This window comes from Stenella coeruleoalba, assembly GCF_951394435.1.
Source record: "Stenella coeruleoalba genome assembly, chromosome: 20".
Classification (NCBI taxonomy): Eukaryota; Metazoa; Chordata; class Mammalia; order Artiodactyla; family Delphinidae; genus Stenella; species Stenella coeruleoalba.
The window spans coordinates 58631235-58653398 of record NC_137166.1 but is presented as its reverse complement, the minus strand read 5'-3'; the positions used below and the strand labels follow the sequence as shown (position 1 = coordinate 58653398).

Sequence of the window (22164 nt, the reverse complement as noted above, 5' to 3'; positions counted from 1 at the left end):
GGACCGCCAGGGAATTCTCAAGGGTTTGCTTTAAGGGCTCTCTGTGGTTTCAGTGGGCTTCTGGACCAAGTGAGATGCATGTGTTCAGTCCATCGTCTTGACCCAGAAAGCCCACGGATACCTTTTATAGTCATGACCCGTTCACGGTTGAGTGGAAGGGTCAGGCTGGCAGGATGTGGCCCAACATGATCAAAAAGGTTTGGGGGAGGACAACTTAGGGGCCAAGACATGGGGGAAGGTGGGTGCTCATGGTTGCTGTTCCCACAGGAACAGGGCTGGAGCCTCTGACCACCCCTGGTGCTGGGAGGGTGGACTCGAGGAGGGTGGAGGAAAGGAGGGATAGTAGGGGCCAAGCACACAGGCAGGAAAGGCTCAGTGAAACAGGGAGGAGACTGGTGGGGAGACAGGATAGAGCACCAGGCCCAGCTTCTGTCCAAGGTGCGAAAAAGGTTGCAAGTGACTCTCTGGGCATCCACTTGGTGTTCAACACTCCTTTGCTCCTGAATCCCATGGGCTCCCTACAGTAGCCTTCTGTAAGCTCTGTGGGGTTTGTCTGCATCTCACAGCCATCCACACTGACCCTGAAGTGAGCTGCTCAAGAATCCCTCATGGGGGCCAGCCTGGGGGAAGATGAAATAGGGCGAGGCCAGGGCACGGACCAGCTCAAGAGAGACGATGGGCCCCAAGAGGGGTGGACAATGCTCAGAGGACCTGCGCTTGAGGAGTTTTGGGGAGCCTGGCCCTGTGTGACTCTTCTCCCTACCCCTTGTCTCCTTTCCTTGCAGGAACTTGGGAGGTTTCAGGGGCGGAACCTGCTGGCAGGTGGACAGTTGGGGGTGTCACGTCTCTGTTCTTTGGCAATGGCAGATACCTGCGAGGTCTTTGAGGTGACTGAACGGGAGCACCCCCTGGGTTGGGGTCAACCTTTCGGGTCTCCACGTGCGCCCCCTGCCTCAGATTCCAAGGCCTGGATCCACAAAGGCTCATGTCCCAACAGGGCTGCTGCTTGGGGCAGCCCCACCCTGTCCACGTCTCTCGGCTGCCAAGGGGACACAGACCTTCGGTGGGCCGCAGACAGGCTGCACCTCTACCCTGAGGCCTCTCAAAGGGACCAGGGTTGAAGTCAAGTCCCTGCAGCTGTGTGATGACACGTTTGCATCGTGCTGGGATGAAACCGGTTTCAGGCTGCCACCACTCACGTTTTTAAAAAGAAACCTTTATTAGAGAGCCTCTCTGGACTCTGTATTGTTAAAACCTTCTGCACCATGACCTGGAGGCTGAGGCTGTGGACCTACACAGTGCCATGCAAGAATTTACAATGTCCCTCCATTCCAAGCTGTAAGTTCTAGTCTTTTTTTACCCCCAGTAAAAACACCATTAACTTCCCTGCGGGTGAGGCCCAAGGTGGAGATGGGGCTTGTCTGTTGAAGGCCACAAGAAGCCAACCAGGCCCCCACCTAACTTGTCTGCCTCAGTGTCCCCACCCTGTGGGTTATGTCACACGGGGGAGGGGATCTTGGGAGGGCGCCACACACAGCCTTAGGTAATGGCAGGCACGTGGCCACTGGACCCCAGGGAATCGAGCAGCCCCATCTTGTCTCCTCTGCACCTGTTGTTACGGTCACCTCCAGTCAAGGCAGTGGGGATGGAAAGGCTCCTGTATCGCTGACTTTGGCAACAACAAGACACGGCCGAAGCTGAGGCTTGGACCACACTCTGAATGCACCAGCACAGCTGGGGAACCATCACTCTCAATCTCCGTCCTTCACCCGGGGACTTCCCGCCCCCACCCTCCTCCACCTCCTGAGGGTCCGCCGTGAGCAGCAAGCCACGCAGCCTTCACCCAGCCCTCAGGGCTGGCAGGCTAAGTGTGGGGGTAAAGTGGGGAGCTCTCTGGATGCTGGGCCGGTGGCCCTGCTGTTGTGCAACTCACGTCCCCTCTCTGTGCCTCAGTCTCCTCATCTGAGAAGTGGGGATACTAGCCACAGCAGCCACCTCACAGAGCTGTCAGGAGAAACTGTGCAGCGCTCAGAACGGGGGCTGGCGGTTGGCACGTATTGGCCCTTATCGAGATGCTGCCTGTCAGGGTGCTGCAAATACCCTCTGCAGGGCTGAATCTTTTCTCTTCCCTAGAGGAGGGAGCTGAGGCTCAGAGCCCAGCCACTTGTCCGAAGCCAGTACCTGCCTCCCCCATGACTTCCTGTCTTCTGGGCCTGTTCCCAGGAAGCCCTGGATGAGCTGAGGGCTGGGGGAATACGCTGGGGATAGCGGTGGAGAGGTTCCACACAGACCCTGCAGGTTGGGTGTAAACCTCAGAAAGTTCTCAGGACCACCTCCACCCCGCCCCAGCGCTTCCCGTTCGCGCGCGCAGTCAAAGTATGGGCGAACTGGCAGCACCATGCTGGCCTCCCCCGGCCTTTGTTCAGCGTGACCGCTTGGGCCTGGAGGAGTGAGCTGTGGCTGACAAGAGGCAAATCTTGTCGCCACGTGCAGGGGGAATGGCAGTGCACGCGCAGAGCTTCTCCACAGCGTGGCTCTGCAGAGGGCGGGGCCCCGTACCCATGCAAGGGACTCACAACAGGCCGGGGAAGGTCGGGGCTGCGACCTCAAGGCTCAGCCGTCTTCGGAACCGTGGCTGGGCCTGAGGCAGCAGTGGGCCCGGCTTCCCTCCCCAGTGTGCCTTCACACGATGCCCCCGAAGGAGGCCTGGCCTGGGGGAGCCGGCTGGCCCGGGGCCGCCGCGCTGGCTTCTCGCCGGTGTGGAGCCTCTGGTGGTGGAAGAGGGCCGGGCGCTCGCGGAAGGCGCGGCCGCACTGTGCGCACACGAAGGGCTTCTCGCCCGTGTGGATGCGTCGGTGGCTGAGCAGCACGGCGCCCTTGGCGAAGGCCTTGCCGCAGTCCGAGCAACGGAAAGGCCGCTCTCCCGTGTGCAGCAGCCGGTGCTGCCGGAGGTTGGAGCTGTGGCTGAAGGCGCGGCCGCACTGCGCGCAGGCGAAGGGCTTCTCGCCGGTGTGCACGCGCCGGTGCTTGAAGAGCGACGAGCCCTGGCTGAAGGCGGCCCCGCAGAGCGCGCAGGCGAAGGGCTTCTCGCCCGTGTGCGTGCGCTCGTGCTGGATCAGGTGCGAGTTGCGGCAGAAGCTGCGGCCACAGCGCGTGCACGCGTAGGGCCGGCCCCCGGCGTGGATCTTGCGGTGCTGGCTGAGGTTGGAGCGGTGGCTGAAGGCCTTGCCGCACTCGGCACAGCGGAAGGCCTTCTCGGCCGTGTGGATGCGCTGGTGCCGCACCAGCGAGGAGCTGTGCCGGAAGGCCTGGCCGCAGGCCGGGCACGTGTAGGGCGTCTCTCCGCTGTGGATGCGCTGGTGCTGCGTCAGGTGCGACGTCTGGCTGAAGGCCTTGCCGCACTGCGCGCACTCGTACGGCCGCTCCCCGGTGTGGGTGCGCAGGTGCTTCAGCAGGTCCGAGCTCTTCACGAACACCTTGCTGCACGCCCTGCACTCGAAGGGCTTCTCCCCAGAGAGGAGGCCGGGGCCAGCGTGCAGGGCCTCGCCCAGTTCGGCCCAGGTCGGGGGCTCTGAGACAGCAAGCAGTCTCTGAGGCTCGCGCCAAGCCTCACCCATTCCTCGGTCCCCCTCTGGGGCGCCCGGGAAGGCTCTCCCCGGGGCCTCGCATGCGTACAGCTTCTGCCGCTCCGATGCCCTCGGCTGCTTGCCTGGTGCAGGGTGGTCTGCGAGGGCCTTCTCCCCGGGTGGGGCCCGCAGAGAAGAGGTCAGCCGCAGGCTGACGCTGGCCTCGCCGCTTTCCCAGTAGATCACAGACACCCCTGTGGGTTTCCTCTCCCGAGAGGGGGACACGCCGCACCGACCCTCCAGGCTTTTCCCACACTCAGAGGCACCAGCGCTGGGGAGAACCCTTGTCGGTGCCAGAGGGGGGCCGTCCTGGAAGGGCCCTGGCAATGCTGCTTCTCCAGAAACATCTCTGTCCTCTGCCAGATGAGGGGAAGCTGAAGGACCAGAAACGGTGGACGCCTGGGTCACCCAGACAGGCCGCGTGGGCAGGCAAGGGGGCCCGCGGGACCGGCCGTGGAGGCTGGGGAGAGGAGCTGGGGCCAGACTCCCTTCCTGCACGGAGCCCGTCCCCAGGGCACTCCCCAGGTGGCTTTGCCCCTTACACTGATGGCTACCTGAGGGAACAGATTTTACTCACCAACTCTGCTTGCTGACTGCCTCTCCCCTAGCAGGGTCAACCCCACAAAGGCAGGACCAGGAGCGGGCTGGGCAAGGCTGTGTCCCCAGTGCCGCGAACGGGACTGGCCACTGCAAGTGCTCAACGATGAACACGTGAACAAACGGCCCCACAGATGAGGTGGTGAGGGAAGACGGGCAGGGTCTGAGGCCACACAGACTGGCTGAGGGTGGGATTCTGAGCAGGTCTCACCACGGCCTGGGGGTGGCCCTTGGAGCTCCCCTTCAAGGGCAGCCAAAGCCGGAGCCTCCAGAAGAGGCTGATGGTGAAAGGAGTCGGTCGGGTGGGAAGCTGGAGAGGAGAGCATCCAGGAGGGAAGGTGGACAGAAGCTTGGCCATAGGTTGGCCCCAAGCTCACACCCCTGAGCCCCCACTCACCAGGGCTCGGCCTCCTCTGGGCATTCCTGGCCAGGGTCACATCTGTCCCATTGAGAACCCAGGGCTCCTTGCCACACTCAAGCTGGATGACCACGTGGGGTCGGGAGACAGAGAGTCCTGTGAGAGAAGACAAGCAAGTGAGGGGTCACCCCCGGCAGATGGCAGGAGTCAGGGCTTCGTGGGCCACGGACGGCATCATCTGTGCAACCAAGGATACCCGAGGTCACATCACAGGGCAGGGATCTCAGAGCAGCTCGATGGTGCCTGTGAGGAGAACCGTGTCGGCAGCACCCGAAGGGGACTGAGCACAGAGGCACCACAGCTAACAGGGACACTCAGCCAGAGGACATGTGGCTGCTCACAGGCCGCCGGGCGGTAAGAGGTTAGTGCTGGCAGCCTAGCCTGGCAACACATGAGCTCCCCATGGAGGACCCAGGGCTTACCCAGCGAGGCCAGGAGGGTGAAGTTCTCCAGCATCACACGGCGGTACAGAGCCCTCTGGGCTGCATCCAGGAGCCCCCATTCCTCCCGGGAGAAGTACACAGCCACGTCTTCAAAGGCCATTAGGCCCTAAGAGAGTTGGAAGATGGACATGATCTAAGCTATAGCTGTGTGAACCAAGACCCAGCTCCATGCCCCAAAGGCTGCCTCCGCTCGCGTCCCTCAGATGCTCACCCTCCTCCCGCAAGGCTCTGCAGATGGGACTTCCCTCACCTGTCTGGACCCCTCCCCTCCCCCTTCCCCATCTAGGCCGTAGATGCCTCTTTAACCCGATCTGGCTACTCTACACAAGGCAGCCAGAGGAAGCCCCTGGCCTTCTGCCACACCAAGGTCAGCCCCTGGCGTCCACTCATTCTCCAGCCTTTGCACAAGCTGAGCCTCCCCAAAGGTGCTCTCATTGCTCTTGCATAAGTAACTGTACAAGTCCCAGCTGCAGAGCCCCCAGGACATGCCCATCCCTGTAGGGATGCCCTCTCCTGCTGAACTTGCCTGACATTTCAAGGCTGCTCTTTGAACCTGAAGGACTGGCTGATCCCCTCCAGCTGCCACAGGGGTGGCGCCAAGGATCTGGTGGGCACACAAGAAGCCATTTCCCTCCTCCCTCCATAGCCAGGCCCCCTCTATTTCCTCCTCAGGTGGCTGCCACCTTCCCTTCCCTCAGCCACCTGCCAGACTTCCCCTGAGAGCCCCAGGGACTGCCAGCCATTCCTCATCTCCCTAGAGCCCTAACTGCCCATGCCTATCCCTGGCTGAGTCTGTGAGATGTCCTCTTCCTAAGTTTGATTCCTAGGCTCCACCTCACTCAGAACATCAGGACTCTGTCCTTGGACATCTACAATTCCAGGTCCATGTGACACCTCCACTCTGAGACAGCACAGACTCTTCCCAATTTCCCCCTGAAATCTACTTGCCCTTCAAATTCCTAATTTTGTCTACAGCAGTTCCGTTCTTTTTTTCTCTGTCCCATTGAGTGACAGTTGCCACTGGCACAGTCCCAGGGCAAGGATACAATCAAGGGTTTTCAATTTCAGCACCAGCTACCAAATCCTGGCCCCACTGCCTGGGGGAGGACCTGTGAAAGTGCTAGGCAGCTCCATTCTTTTGGGTGCTCCGGCGGAAAACCTTAGGCTGGCCCTTCACGCAGGACACTCCCGCACACCCCGCACTTGATGCATCAGCAGATCTATCCAGAATCCAACGGCTTTTCGCACCTGCACTGCCCGGACTGTGACAGTAGCCTCCTCCCTGCACACCGCCACGCCCCTCTGCTTCTGTTCTCCACTCAACAATAGGTGGAATACCCTAAAAAATCGTTAACTTAAAACATGTCCAGTCTCCCGGTGCCCTCGGGATAGTCTTAACTCCTCGGCCTGCCCTTTCAGACATACATATCTTCTTCACGCCGAGCAGCTCAGTTCCGGAAGCGCCTACACTCAGGCTTCCCTCCCAGCTTTTGCAAACGGGGGACCCTCCCCTTGGAACTTCCTTCTACACCTCACCCCCTTAGCTGCCAGAAGTGGGGATCCCACGCGTGCACTACCAACCGGCCGGGACAGCACGGCCTAGGACGAAGCGCGAGGGGAAGACAAGACGTCCAGGTAAAGTGCCTCCCTCGATCGGGGCTCGGGTCCATGAAGGAGGCATCCGGGTGGGTGGGGGCCTGGGGTTCCCGCTACTCACCTGCGCCGGGTCTGTCTGCGCCGCCGCCATCGGAACCTGCAGAAAGGTGCGGGCGCTCAGGCTCCGGGCCTCTCTCCCAATCCGTCAAGGGCGCCGCGTCGGGACGGCGTGGAGGCCGGAGCACGTGGCTTGGGGGGCGCACACGCCGCACCCCGGGAAACTGAGGCCGGGGACTGGCCGTGGGCCCCCGGGCTCGGCTGCCCGTGCCTCGGATCTCCGCCCGCACGTCCTCGCTGCCCGCACGTCCTCACTGCCCGCACCTCGGGTCTCCAGACCCTTCCGCAAAACCGGCCCCGACCCGGCACTCTCCGGCCGTCACCGGCGTGGCCCGACGCCGGCAGCCAAGTGACAGTCCCGGACGCCGGAAGTCCAATCTCGCGAGCCCTCATTGGCCCGTGGCGCGCTGCGGACGCACGCGCAGAGCCTTCTGGCTGCCGGCGCGGCAGGCGGAGCGCGCCTGGTCCCCACGGCAACGGCCAAGCGCCGCCGCCGGGGCCGCTGGGAAGTGGAGTCTGCAGCAGCGCCAGGCTTCCGGGCTGAGCGTGGGGTGGGGTGCTGGCGGGGTCGTCAGCGCTGCGGGTGAATGGTGAATTGCTGAGGGCCCGGGAGGGCCTCCCCCACTTCCCACCCTCGCCCAGCGCAGCACCGGGGACGGAGCACGACCGGGGTCCCATCCCATCCCCGCCTCCTGGGGCCTCGCACCAGGGCTGGGTGTGACCCCCGCGGGTCAGCGTCCTGTTATGGTTGGTAACAGCCCCCACGCCGAGTCGCAAGGCCCTAACCTAAGTTTTTCTAACGTCTGAAATCATTCTGAGACGTCCTCCACCATCTGTTTTCTTGGCTCAACTGGGCCGCGCAAAAAGTACTTTCCCCGACTCACTTGTCCCTAGGTCGTCTAGATCTTACCTTGCCCCGCACGTCATGGTGTTGATTCCCTGTTCCTTTATTTTGGGGGGAGGGGGCAACCTACATGGGTACGACACATAAAATCAAACGGAAGGGTAGTCTCAATGCAGACTGACTACTGCTGACAGAGAGTAAAAGGTTTTCTCTTTGTTGTTTCACTCTGAGGGTCTTGTTTTTCAGGGTTCTTAGTCCTCATACACAAAATGGGACAGTAATGGTACCCACCGCATAGGGCTATTGTAAGTTAATATGGAACCAATCTGTGTCGAGTTCATTCTCTCTGTCTCCCTCCCTGCTTACCTCCCTAGGTAAGTTATAAGTGATTGTTATAACATCTATATCAGCTCTGTCTGCAGTATCACTACTCTTTGTAAGTCCTTGTAATGCAAGAGATAACATCAATTTTGGAGTATTTGTGTGTAAATTTTGCTCACTTTGAAATAAATGAAGAAAATCTAATGTATTTGTGGTTAGGGAATGTTTCTTGCCATTCCAGTAAACAAAGAATGTTTGAGTCCCTCCCTGGTGGTCTAGTGGTTAAGACTCCATCCTCCCGATTCAGGGGGCCTGGGTTCATCCCTGGTCAGGGAACTAGGTCCCACATGCTGCAGCTAAGAGCCCACATGCCGTAACTAAAGATCCCGCATGCCACAACGAAGATCCTGCATGCAGCAATGACTAAGGGCCGGCACAGACAAATAAATAAATAATTTAAAGTATTTAAAAAAAAAAAAAGAATGTTCAAATCCCACGTGAGGTTCACCTTGAACCCACGTGCCGAGACTAGAAGCCAGCCTAAACCCAGATTGGGACTTGAACCCACGGTCTCTTTTTTCGGCTGTGCCGCCCGGCCTGGGGATGCTAGTTCCCCAACATGGGATCAAAGCCACACCCCCTGTAGTGAAAGCGTGGAATCTTAACCAGTGGACCGCCAGGGAAGTCCCAACCCCCAGTATTTTTTTTAAATTTATTTCTTGTATTTATTTATTTTTGGCTGTGTTGGGTCTCTGTTGATGGGCGTGGGCTTTCTCTAGTTGCGGTGAGTGGGGCTACTTTTCGTTGTGGTGCGTGGGCGTCTCATTGCGGTGGCTTCTTTTGTTGGGGAGCATGGGCTCTAGGCGCGTGGGCTCAGTAGTTGTGGCGCACGGGCTTAGTTGCTTTTCGGCATGTGGGATCTCTCCGGACCAGGGCTCGAACTCGTGTCCCCTGCATTGGCAGGCAGATTCTTAACCACTGCGCCACCAGGGAAGCCCCAACCCACCGTATTTTAACTGAGATGACACACCTGGTCTCAGGACTTAATGAAGCTCAGGTTCTTTATGTCTCATCGCAGAAAGAATTCAGCGAGATACAAAGTGATAGGTAAGAAATGGATTTATTTAGACATGTACATATTCCATAGATAGAATGCGGTCTGTCTCAAAAGGCGAGAACAGCCTTGGGAGAAACACACTCCACAGAGTGTGGGCCATCTCAGAAGGTGAGAGGCCCCGAAATATGGGATGGTTAGTTTTTATGGGCCGGGTAATTTCATAGACTAATGAGTGGGAGGATTATTCCAAGTATTTCGGGGGAAGGGGTGGAGATTTCCAGGAATTGGGCCGCCACCCACTTTTTGACATTTTATGGTTGGCCTCAGAATTGTCATGGCGCTGGTGGGTGTATCATTTAGCTAATGCATTACAGCGAGCATAAGATGAGTCTCAAGGCCCACTGGAAGTTGAATCTTCTGCCATCTTGGACCTAGTTGGTTCTAAGCAGTTTTTGTCATGTCCTATGTGTGTCATTTTTTTAAAGGTTGTGCCCTGCCCCCTTCCCTCCTGTTTCAGAGGGACCAGCATGTGCAAAGGCTTGGAGGCAAGCCTGCAGGCGGGCATTCAGGAAACCTGAATTGTGTGTGTTTCCTGGAGGAGCTAGAGCTTCAGATTTCTTTGTGGAAACTTCTGCTTTTATAATTTTGGCACCTGTTTTATTTTATTGTTTTGGCCGCGCTGTACGGCATGCAGGATCTTACTTCCCTGACCAGGGATCAAACCCGTGTGCCCTGCAGTGGAAGCGCAGAGTCTTAACCGCTGGCCCCCCAGGCAAGTCCCAGCACCTGTTTTAAAATAGCTAATAGCCATGTGAGTTCAATGTGGTAGGCAGAATCATGGTCCTCCAAAGATGCCCACATCCTAATCCTCAGAACCTGTTAATATGTTACCTGACATGGCCCGCTTTATGGACTAAGTTAAGGATCTTGAGATGGGAAGAATATCCAGGATTGTCTGGGTGAGTCCAGTATAATCACATGAGCCCTTGAAAGCAGAGAAACATAACACAAATTATTAAAATTTTCTGGATGTCATAAGTCTGACACTTGTGTCAGCTACTCTAAAATCAAGGAATCGGGACTTCCCTGGTGGTCCAGTGGCTAAGACCCTGCACTCACAATGCAGGGGGCCCGGGTTCGACCCCTGGTCAGGGAACTAAATCCCACATGCCACAACTAAGAGTTCACACGCCACAACTAAAGATCCCGCATGTAGCAACGAAAATACTGTGTGCCGCAACTAAGACCCGGTGCAGTCAAATAAATATTTAAATATTAAAAAAAAATCAAGGCATCAGCAGGACTGTGTTGCTTCTGGGGACTCTGGGGAAGAATGTGTTCCCTTGCCTTTCCAGATTCCACAGTCTGCCAGCATTCCTTGGTTTGTGGGTCTTTCTGTCTTCAAAGCCAGCAACGGCAACTTCTTTCTCACATTGCATCACCCTGACTCAATCTCTCTCCATCTCTACCGCCTCCCTCTTCCACTTTTAAGGACCCTTGTGATTACATTGTTTCATCTCACCCTCCCAACCTCAGATAATCCAGAATGATCTCCACATTTCAAGGTCAGCTGATTATCAACCATAATTCCATCTATCATTTTAATTCCCCCTCGCCCTGTAACATAACATATTTACATACTCCAGAGATTAGGTCCTGGACATCTTGAGGGGAGGGGAAGGCATTAGTCTGCCTACCATGAGCATACTTAAAAAAAAACATTAAACATTGCCTACCTGGCTACTCGTTAAGTCGAGAATGAGTAAAAATAATAAGAACTGGCAAAAAAAAAAAAAAAAAAAAAAGAATGAGTGCATTTCATATTCACATATTGAGGGATGGGGAAGTCATTCTGGCTTATACATGATTTGACTTTTTTATGCTAAAACAGCCTGTTTGTGGCCTATCAAAAACACATGGTACATCTGCTGTAATCATTAAAGAAAAGGGTGCATTGACCAGAGGTAAAGAATGTCCATGTTAAAAATAAAGTTTAGGGCTTCCCTGGTGGCGCAGTGGTTAAGAGTCCCCCTGCCGATGCAGGGGACATGGGTTCGTGCCCCGGTCCGGGAAGATCCCACATGCCGCGGAGCGGCTGGGCCCGTGAGCCATAGCCGCTGAGCCTGCGCTTCCGGAGCCTGTGCTCTGCAACAGGAGAGGCCACAACAGTGAGAGGCCCGCGTACCGCAAAAAAAATAATAATAATAAAATAAATAAAATAAAGTTTAAATGCCTCCCTTCCTGGGATGCCAATGCTGGTATTCCTTCAATGATAAGACTAGCTTCTTCTCAAGGCCATATTGACTGTGTGCATGCTGACCTGTTTTTGTTTTTTTTTTAAAACCTTGAAGGAATGCATCCTTGACCTGTCTGATGTTCTTTGTTCTGACAAGATATAAAAATGTGCCATGATTCAGTGGAGCAGTTCAGAGTGATCTGAGAGGCTGTCTTCTGGGCTATAGTCCTCAGTTTGGCTCAAATAAAACTCTTCTATCCCTAGTAGAGATTGTTTATTGATTACTTCCAGCGACAGTGCCAACAAGCTCAACAAGCATTCTGTAGACAGGCATCTCTTACTTGCTCTCCCTGGCATCTCTTACTTGCTCTCCCTGGCAGTGTATGTAAGAGCCTTGGGATGCTGCTGCTGGTGACGATAAGGACAATAACAATACTAGCTCTCTCATATATGTAGCACCACGTGTCTGGCCCTGTGCTAAGCACTTTTTTTTTTTTTTTTTTGCCGTACGTGGGCCTCTCACTGTTGTGGCCTCTCCGTTGCGGAGCACAGGCTCCGGAAGCGCAGGCTCAGCGGCCATGGCTCACGGGCCCAGCCGCTCCGCGGCATGTGGGATCTTCCCGGACCGGGGCACGAACCCCTGTCCCCTGCACTGGCAGGCGGACTCTCAACCACTGCGCCACCAGGGAAGCCCAGCTAAGCACTTTTCATGTCACCTCTCATGAGGAAAGTTGTGGTATTTTCCAAATTTTGTCACAGGACTTTGAATTAGACCTGATTCTTTGAATTTAGAGCATCAGAATCTCCAGAAGGGCTTGTCAGGCTCATCCCTGTGGGGGGCGGGGACAAGAATTTGCCTTTCTAGCCAGTTCCCCAGTGATGCTGATTCAGGGACCACAGTTTGGGGACCACTGAATTAGACATTTAAGGTTACTAAACAAAGTCGCCATGAGGAAGATAGTATTTTCACTTGACACCCTCAAAGGCAACAAGTGATTCCCCAGGGGCCTCCTCACGGCTGGTTGTCCGAGGCCCAGGACACGGGTCACTTGCTGGACAACAATCTCTGCGGGAGGAAACCTGGGAGCGGCCCCTTTAAAAGGAAGCAAAGACACGCTCCTGCCCCTCTTTTTTCTCAGCTCTCCATTTCCCAGCGCCCCTCTAGAGGTAGCTTGGCGTTGCCATGGAGAATGGAGAATGTGTGGGCGCCGCGCCGGGGCGGTGGGGGTGGGGGTGGGGGGTGGAAATGCATGACTGAAACTACATTGACCACAAGGCATCGGGGGCGGCAGGTTCTGGACCAATCACAGCCCAGAACAAGGGCTGTTTCCTGCTGCTCTGTCGGCGGGGGCGGAACTTCCTGCGTCTCCATTGTTGGCATTCCTTCTGCTCTTGACAGGTCGTTTTCCACTGCCCTTGGGGACCCGAGTGTTGGGTCGTGGCCGTTTTCCAGGCGCCTCCTCGGGACCCGGCCGAGGTGGACAGTGAGGAGGATGGGACCGGCCTCCAGGCTCCGTACGAGCCGCAGTGTCCTGTAACGTGGTGTCCTGCGTCCGCACGGTCCCTGGAGGCGGCGTTTACACCGTGGGGACAGAGGTCCCGCGTGCAACGGGCGGTGGGAGGCCCCCGGCCTGGGGCTGGGGGTGTAGGGAGCGGCAGAGCCCGCCTGGGTCTGATGGCGGTGGCGCTGAGGGGCCCGCTGCGGGTGAGTGGAGGGTCCCCACAGCCCCCACTCACTCGGACCCCTACCCATGTGGCCCGGGACCCCCGACAGAGGGGAGGGGTTGCTCCCGGACTCTGCCCCTCCATCTTCGCTACTGGGACCCTGGGGTCACTGAAAGCCCAAGGTGCCGAGTCCTGGCCAGGTTTTTTGTGGAAACGTTCTCATTCTGGAATCCAGCGGGACAAGGCGTGCAAAGCAGTTTCAGGCACAGGGACCAGGATGTGCACATGCTTGGCGGTGAAGCTCAGTTGGGAGTGTTCAGGGAACTGAAGGTCTCCCTGTTGCCTGGTGGACAAGAGCTTGGCCTGTCACCTGAGGGTGGCGGGAGCCACGGAAGGTTTGGAGCAGAAGAGGGAGGTGATCTGACTCAGGTGTTCACAGGCTTCCTCGGGCTGCAGAGTGGAAAACAGAGAGGAGAGTGAGAGTGAGGGAAGAGAAAAGGAGGCACACAAGGATGCTACCTTAATATAGCAGTGGCTTGGCCAGAGCGGTGACTGGAGTTGGGAGAAGTGGTTGGAGCTTGGATCTGTCTTTTAAGTTAAGCCAGCCTGATTTTAGGGGGAGAGAGAGAGAGAGAGAGAGAGGGAGAGAGGGAGAGAGGGAGAGAGGGAGAGAGGGAGAGAGGGAGAGAGGGAGAACAAGGAGGTGGGGATGTCCCCGTGGGTTTTTGGCCCCAGCGATTAGAAGGTGGAAGTGCTTCGGCTGAGATGGGGAAGTTGGTGGGTGGAGTGGTTTCAGGGAAGATCAGGAGGTGGATTTTGCATGTGGAGACTGAGATGTCCCAGAGACTTCTGAATGCAGGTCTGAGTTATGCTGAGGGATTCCACTTGGAGACATCCAGTTGGCAGTAGCCAGCCTGTGAAGTGAGGTGGAACTCAGGTGCAGATTTAGGAGGAAGCGTCTTTAGGGCATGGTGATGGATGCCCCATGGGGGCAGCTGAGGACTGGGTGGCTCTTCGGGTACCTGGACTGGGGTGGTGGGTGTCACAAATTCAGGTGAAGGGAGGAGCAGCCACAAAGGAAGGGGTGTGTGGGAGAGGAGGGTCCAGAAGGGGCCCCCGGTCGCTGGGTTGGAGGCTGAGGCATATTGTAGGTGGAGGTAGATGACAGCAGGACCGGGGCTGGTGGCTATTCACCTCTCTATGGCTCACCAGCCTTTCTTGGCGCCCTCTGTGGGGCCTGTGAGTTTCAGTTAGGATAGCAGGTTAGCTCAGTGGCAGGCAGGCAACTGGGAGTGTCGCAGGCCTGGGGTGGGAGGTGGTGGGCCTGGACTTTGAGTATACATTAGGAGAGAAGAATACAGTGGCAGGGGAGGTGACAGCATGCAGAAAGTCAGAGGCCAGGACATGCCAGAGATCCACGTCTGGCCTTGGTGGCTGAGAGTCAAAGGTAGGAATAGGCCCAGTTGCAGAAACAATGAAGGAAACTCTGGGTGCCACCCCTGGCAGTTGGAATTCTTTGAAGTCTGGGTCAGGAAGGGGTACTGGTTGACCTCACCAAGTAGCCAGGCTCTGGACACCATGTGCACAGTGACATGTGGGGTGGCTGGGAGATGCCCACTGTGTGGCCAGGGAATGGTGTGGGGTCTGGAGATGTGCAATACAAAGCCTGACGTGTGCATGCAGAGGAGATGAGTCAGTGGACTGGAATCTGGTACTGGGGGCCCTGTGGGAGAAAGGGGGCCTCCGGTTTGGTGTTTCTGGGTGGCAGGATCTGGGGACCCAGGGGAATTACCTAGCAGGAGGAAGTGGGGCCCTACATGCCAGGCTAAGGGTTTAGATGGCATCTATCTGTCCACCTGCCTGCTCTTTGAAGGACAGTGACCGATGGGACATGAGACAGCGGCCCCCATGACGTTGCATCTGGGGGAAGTGGGTGACCTGGAGTGTTTGGGGAGGATGGTTTAGGGGTCAGAGACTGCCCACCACAGAGGTGGTATGATGCAGGGTGAAAGATCTAGGTCTGTATGGGCTCATCTGTGCACTGTTTTTTGTTCGTTTTTCTACCATCCTTTGGTCTAGCTGACTTAATTGTCTTCATCATGGCAGGGCTGGGGGACCTTTAAGGACATTGCCGTGTACTTCTCTCAGGAGGAGTGGGGGCTCCTTGACGAGGCTCAGAGGCACCTGTACTGTGATGTGATGCTGGAGAACTTGGCACTTGTGGCCTCACTGGGTAAGGCCCTCCCAGCCTCCTAGGCTCTGCCTTTCCTTTTCTCCCAGAAGCAGCTCTGTCTTCCCGCAGCTGAGCATGGGCACTGCTTCCTCCCCTGGACCACCTGCCTCATGTTTGCCTGCTCCTTTCTCTGAGGAGCCCCAACACCTGATTCCAAAGCCATCTGGGGAAGGGCTCAGGCTTCGGAGTCTCAATCCGGCTACCTAAATTGGTCCGGATCGGTGGCACCTCTGTGCCTGGCTGTGCTGTGGACTGCAGACACCGACGTGGTCACTGCTTGTGGAGACGACTGGGCTGTTCCTGGGAGCCGCTCCTCAGGAGCTGATTTTGTAACACTGGGTTTTCTTCCCAGTTGCAAAGATGACACGAACTCCCTTTGGTCTGTCACCGGATAGGTTGCCCTGAGCTAGGCCACCCCCTCATCCACTCTTTCTGCCAGGACTTGCATATTCCACGTCCTGTGTGGTTGCCCAACCACAGGAACAGGGCAAAGGACCCTGGGTGCCCATGTCTGCAGCCACAGCAAGAGAGGCTGGGAAGGGGCCTGGCTCTGGTGAACGGGAGCTGGGGGCAGAGGCGACATTGTGATGGGCTCACATTATACTGGGTACTTACCCTGTGTCCACTGGAGCTTGTTGCTGGAGCCAGTAGCCCCACCCGACCCCCATCTTCCTTCTTCATTGAGGACAGACCACCTATTTGCCATTTGTCTTTTGTACCTAGGCCCTGATGATGGACAGCCTCACTGCTCTGATCTCCATTTCTCCCCCATTCCCCGCCTTTCCTCCTTTTGCAGGGCTGTCCCAGGTTAGCCTACAGTCCATGTGTCATGACATGTGTGTGTATCTTCATGTAGACTCAGAGCACCAGGTTCCTTGCATTTTCCTGAGCTCGTGCACATGGCTCTGTGTCCTCTTTTCCTGGCAGAGCTCTCTCCTCTCCTGATGAAAGCTGAGGAATGAGTTGGAATCTCTGCTTCTCCTCCCAGCCTGAACCTCACCCATGTTCTCACAGGTGATGGGCCCTCGCTTTCTGTGGCCTTCCTGGGCCCAGTCCTGCACCACTGGCTCTACCTCACCCCAACTTGATCTACAGACTCATTCCTGAATGTGTCAAACACACATCTGTGAAGGGGCTGCCCTCTCCCAACAAAGCCTACATACATTTAACTGGCATTTCTCTGCTTTCAGATTATGGGTGTGGAGCAGAGGCTGAGGAGGCATCTTATGAGCAGAGTGTTTATGTAGCAGTGCTTCAGTCCAGGACCCCCAAGGCAGATCCATCCATCCAGAAGGCCAACACCTGTGATGTGCATGACCCAGTGTTAAAAGACATATTACACCTGGCTGAGCACCAGGGAATACAACCCAGGCAGAAACTGTACACGTGTGAGACATGTGGGAGAGGTTTCTGGCTCAGTGCAAACTCTCACAAGCACCAGAAGGAGCACAGTGAAGAGAAACCCTTCACATGCAGGGAGTGTGCTAAGGCTGTCCTGGACAGCCATGGCCTCCAGCCCCAGGCCACCTACGGAGAGGGGACATCACACAGAAGCACCGAGTGTAAGGAGGCCTTCCCACCCAGCTCCATTTGGCAGCAACAGCAGGGAGGCCACACCTCACAGAAGCCCTTCAAGTGCAGCGACTGCGGACAAGCCTTCCTGAAGGCCTTTGCACTCCTCAACCACCTGATCACTCACGCCAAAGAGAGACCCTTCAGGTGCCCAGCAGGTGGAAATGCCCCCATGGAGAGCTCAACCCTGTTTAATCACCGAAAAACTCACACTGGAGAAACATCCCATGTGTGTAAGGAATGTGGGAAGGTGTTCAGCCACCTGTTTAGCCTGAGGACGCATCAGAAAGTTCACATTGGAAAAGCGCATCTCAGTTGCAGTGAATGTGGTAAAGTCTTCACCCGCAAACACTCACTCACTCAGCACCAGAGAGTTCACACTGGAGAAAGGCCTTATGAGTGTGACCAGTGTGGGAAAGCCTTCACTCGTAGCTTCCACGTTGTTCGGCATCAGAAAGTTCACAACACAGAGAGGCCTTATGAGTGCAGACAGTGTCGGCGAGTCTTTAGCTGTATCTCCAACTTTGTCGAGCACCAGAAAATACATACTGGAGAAAGGCCTTATGAGTGCAGCGAATGCGGAAAAGCCTTCGTTAACACCTCCCATCTTGTCCGGCATCAGAAAGTTCACAACACAGAAAGGCCTTTTGAGTGCAGTGAATGTGGAAAAGCCTTCCAGCAAACCTCCAAACTTATTCTGCATCAAAGGAGTCATACTGGAGAAAGACCTTATAAGTGCAACCAATGTGGGAAAGCCTTCAGTTGCCCCTCCAACCTCGTTCCACACCAGCGAATTCACACTGGAGAAAAGCCTTACAAGTGCTCCGAATGTGGAAAAGCCTTCAGTCAAAGCTCTGCCCTCATTCAGCATCAGAAAGTTCACACCAGAGAAAGGCCTTATGAGTGCACTGAATGCGGGAAAGCCTTCAGCTACAGCTCTAACCTTGTTAAGCACCAGAAAGTTCACACCGGAAAACGGCCTTATAAGTGCAGCCAGTGTGGGAAGGCCTTCAGCGAAAGCTCCATTCTCAGTCAGCACCAGAGAGTTCACACTGGAGAAAAGCCTTATGCGTGTAACAAATGCGGAAAAGCTTTCCGCTACAGCTCAAACCTCTCTAAGCACCAGAAGGGTCACACTGGAAAAGAGCCGTCTGAGTGCAGTGGACGTAGGATCACCTTCAGCCAGAGCTCCAGCCTCCCTCAGCCCAGAAAGGTGACACCAAAGAAAGGCCTTAGGAATGTGGCAAGAGTGGATAAGCACTAGTGGGGACCTTCTCCTTGTTCCATAAAAGGACTCACTCTTGAGAAACTCCTATGAAAGGAACCTTTGTGAGGAAGCCATCAGCCAAAATTTGAAACTTGCGCATCCCACACCCCTACTGGGAGATTGGCTGTAGTGCCAGTGGTAAGTGGGAAGCTTGCAGGAGCTATGCAGCACTTTCTAACCTGTCCAGGTGCTTTGCCAGATTATGTCACTGCCAGGTGCCCTCTCACCTCTACCACTTGGCAGATCCCCACACCATGTGCCTGTCATCTCAACCTACTCAGGGAATGCAGGCTTGTGTTCTCATTCCCTGGAGGGAGCCATAAACTTTGGGAGCCCATTGGGGTGGCCTCATTTTCCACCTCTCCCCTGTCCCCAGTGGCTCAGGTGTTGCCCTGACGTAGTTCTCTCCAGGAGGATCTGGAGTCTGACGATGTCCAGAGGAAGTTTCCTTTTTCATGGGCATTGTTGAGTCTACAGATGATGCCTGCAGTGAACTGGTCCAGCCTCCATATCACCCAGCCTTGGAACTGCCTGCCTGCAGAGTGTGATAATAAAGACCTTATTGCTGAAGCCATCTTTAATCCTGAGACTCCGTCCATTGTGTATGGGGAGAGATGGAGAACAGAATTGGGCTCTAATGGTGCCAAGAGAGGGAAGGGCTTTTGTGGGGGCCCAGACTTTGATAGTAGGATGGCAAGGAATAGCGTGCAGTCTAGTTTAATCTAATTTGCCTTGTAGCCCAAGGCCTCCTGGGACAGACTGAAGGTCTCTGGGCCAAATCTTATATCCTGGGTGCCAGGACTATTTGTTGGGCCCAGAGCTTTGGGGATTAAGTACTGGTGTGGGAATCTCCAGCAATTCCTGCACAGCATTCCTGGGAATGTCCCACATCCCTCAAAAGTGTTGAGGGGAGGATGTCTCCTGGGACCTGCCCATGGGTCCAGTAAGGCCCCTGATGTCCAGAATCTGTAGGTAGGTATCTCTGGATTTAAGATCTACAGGGGCCAGGTAGAAGCATAAGTGGGTGTGGACACACTGGGTTTGAGCTCAGGAAGACTGTGACAAACGGAGATGTGGCCGATGCTGTGCCTGGGCCATGCACATCATACCCACTCACAAGAGCTGAGTGTGTTCAACATCAAGTGGGCAGCTTGAAATAGCCATGGTGGGATTTATACCACAGAAATTAGCAAACAATAGCTCTCGGGGAAAAAATAACACACCTGAGAAAACCTGATTTGTAGTGTTTGCTAAACTTGCTGACAGTGACCTTGGCCACAAGAGAGACTCAGCTGTACAGGGGAGTCCTGCATGTTCTTGCCTTGTTCTCCAGAACAAGTGCAATGCCACTTGAGGGGTGTAACCAGGGGTGAGGTGCTCACTGCCAGACAATAATCTTGAGGTGGTTTGGATTCCTATAGCCTCCCAGAGCTGCTCACTTCAAGGCCAACACTGCAAAGGCAGGAACCCTGGGACTGAGAAGGGAGGTCCTGCAGTCCAGGATTTTAGTGGCCCAGTCAGTATTCCAGGCGAGTGTGGTGGCCATTGGCCTTATCATCTCCTGTTTTCTGCTGCCACTGAGGCACAGCTGTCCCCAGGTATAGGGGTCAGAGACGGTGGAATCAACATATGGTTGCCCCATTTTCTGGTTTTCCAAGAGGAGTGAGAGATCCATGTTTTTATGTGGAGCCTTTAGATTTTATAAAGGTTGAAAACTATTTCCCCCAAACTTCAAAGTTTATAGGTACAAATGCAAACTATATATATGGGTTTCATGTGTGTTCCTGGACCAACACTTGTGACTCTTAGAAAATAAGCAAACCAGGCTTCAGGGAGCCCAAGAGTCCCTGGGGGTCTCCAGACACGAAGGCTTTTGGCCCAGTGTTTACTGCACAGCACGTAGCAGGGACAGGGCACTGCTACTACTCCACTCAGGATGACTCTCTGTACCCCCCACCCCCAATCCTCCGCCAGTTCCCTGAAACTGACCATATGAGGGATGGCATTCCTGGCAGGCTTGTGGTCAGCCGAGCACGTGGCAGATGTGCCTGAGCTCTCCCCAGCATCCCAAGGTGTCAGGGAATCCCTGAACTCAGACCATCCCTTCTGGGTGTAATGATTGTCTTCCACCAACTTGGGAGGCTTGGGATCACAGTTACATTCAGTTGAACCTTGGGGCCTCAGGCTTCCTGGCAAAGGGTGGACACATCATCAATGGCTCAAGTCCTTGAACCCGTGTTGTCAGCTGTAGTTAGGCCTCATAACACTGCCCCCAGTGCATGGATGAAGCCCTTCACCTACCTTCTACTCTCCCCACCAGGGCTCTGTCACACCAGCCAACTTACTGGAACCTTAATATTTCCCTGGTGATGCCACAACATACTGAACAAAGGTGTGTTGGTTCTAAGCATTTGATTTCCCCAGAGTACCAATTCATCCCTAGCATCACAAGATATCCAGGGACCCTTGGCCTGCTCAGGCCCACTCTCCTGGGTGTATCAGTTGCCTCCCACCAACATGGGAGAGTGGCTTGGGATCAGAATTAAAGTCCAGCTGAGACATGTGGAACTCAGGCCTCCAAGCAAGGTAGGGCAGACACCTGTCACCAGAGCTGAATCATTTGTACCCCAAATGGTCTGTGATGTGTAGATCCTGTAAAATGAAGACTTTTGGTGAAGAGTCCTTGATTTGGTGAAGTGTCCTTGACCTGAACCTGCCTTGTGGTCTCCCCAACAGGGCTCTGTGCAGGGCAGCCGGCCTGCGGGTGTGTGTGTGTGTGTGTGAGGGGGGGTGTTTGTGTGTGCACGCACATGCGTCTGTGGGTACATGATCATGTGCATGTGCCAGAAGATCCAAAATAAAGCCCTTATGGCTCTGAGCATCTATGAACTGGGGCTACTGACATCTGTCTTGATTCTACAGGAAGGCTGATCTGTGAATGAGCCACAGAGGAAGGCAGCGTTACTTGAGCCCCAGATCCACTTAGTGCCTGAAGCCAGATGCCAAGTGGACTTTTGGGTTCCATGTACCAAAACTGACCAAAGCAATTCACAGAGGAAAAGGTAATTTTTTCAACCAACCAAATCAACAACTGGACAGCCATATATTACAACAACAAACTTCCACCCATACCTGAAGTCATGTGTAAAAGTTAACTCAAACTTGATCATAGACATACCTATAAAACTTATAACCATAAAAGTTCTAGAAGGAAGCATAGTGACCTTGGATTTGCTGAATTTCTTAAATATATCATAAAAAGCATAACAAGAAAAATACGAATCAATTGGACTTCATCAAAATTTTAAACTTTTGTATTTCAACAGTCACTCTCAAGAAAATGAAAATGTAAGCCATACTGGGAAAACTATCTGTTAAGAAAACACTAACAAAGGACTTGAATCTCGACTATATAAAGAACTCTTACAACTTTTGTTTTTTTTTTGGCCACACCACAGGACTTGTGGGATCTCAGTTCCCCAACCAGGACTGAACCCAGGACACGGCAGTGAAAGCGACAAACCCTAACCACTAGACCACCAGGGACCTCCCACAGCCTAATTTTTAAAAATGGGCAAAAGTGACTTGAACACTCACTTCACTAAAGAAGATATCTGGATGGCAAATAAGCACATGGCTTCCCTGTAAAATGTGTTATTTATTTAAAGCTCATGGCACCCCCATAGGCGTTCTAGAGATACTGAGCCGGTAAAGGACACAAAATCTGGAGCTACACATCACAGCTGATAATTAGCTGTGTGCCACTGGACATATTACAAAGTTTCAGTTCCCCCTCTATGTAATAGATTATTTATTTATTTATTTATTTATTGGCTGTGTTGTGTCTTTGTTGCTGTGCACGGGCTTTCTCGGGAAGTCCCGATTCCCCTATATTGAATTGATGGCTTTGGCAGAGGTGCAGGTCTGCAGATCCTCAGAAAGTCTGCATACTCTCACCCCACATGGATTCAGTCATCAAAGCAGACTCATGGGCTTCCCTGGTGGCGCAGTGGTTGGGAGTCCGCCTGCCGATGCGGGGGACATGGGTTCGTGCCCCGGTCCAGGAAGATCCCACATGCCGCAGAGCGGCTGGGCCCGTGAGCCATGGCTGCTGAGCCTGCGCGTCCGGAGCCTGTGCTCCGCAACTGGAGAGGCCACAACAGTGAGAGGCC

The 22164-nt window shown here is 54.8% G+C and overlaps 2 protein-coding genes across 2 annotated transcripts; one reads left to right on the top strand and one right to left on the bottom strand.

Moving 5' to 3' along the window:
- Positions 1 to 808: 808 nt before the first annotated feature.
- Positions 809 to 7329, bottom strand: ZNF324 (zinc finger protein 324). The gene is made up of 4 exons (XM_079908848.1): positions 6802 to 7329; positions 5064 to 5190; positions 4621 to 4737; positions 809 to 4000 (listed from the first exon to the last, which is right to left on the bottom strand). The coding sequence occupies exons 1-4, from the start codon at positions 6829 to 6831 to the stop codon at positions 2607 to 2609; spliced, it is 1668 nt and encodes a 555-aa protein (XP_079764974.1). The 5' UTR covers positions 6832 to 7329; the 3' UTR covers positions 809 to 2606.
- Positions 7330 to 12686: 5357 nt separating this feature from the next.
- On the top strand, positions 12687 to 21175 carry LOC307179551 (uncharacterized protein). The gene is made up of 3 exons (XM_079908847.1): positions 12687 to 12960; positions 15027 to 15153; positions 16344 to 21175. The coding sequence occupies exons 1-3, from the start codon at positions 12931 to 12933 to the stop codon at positions 17987 to 17989; spliced, it is 1803 nt and encodes a 600-aa protein (XP_079764973.1). The 5' UTR covers positions 12687 to 12930; the 3' UTR covers positions 17990 to 21175.
- The last annotated feature ends 989 nt before the right edge of the window (positions 21176 to 22164 follow it).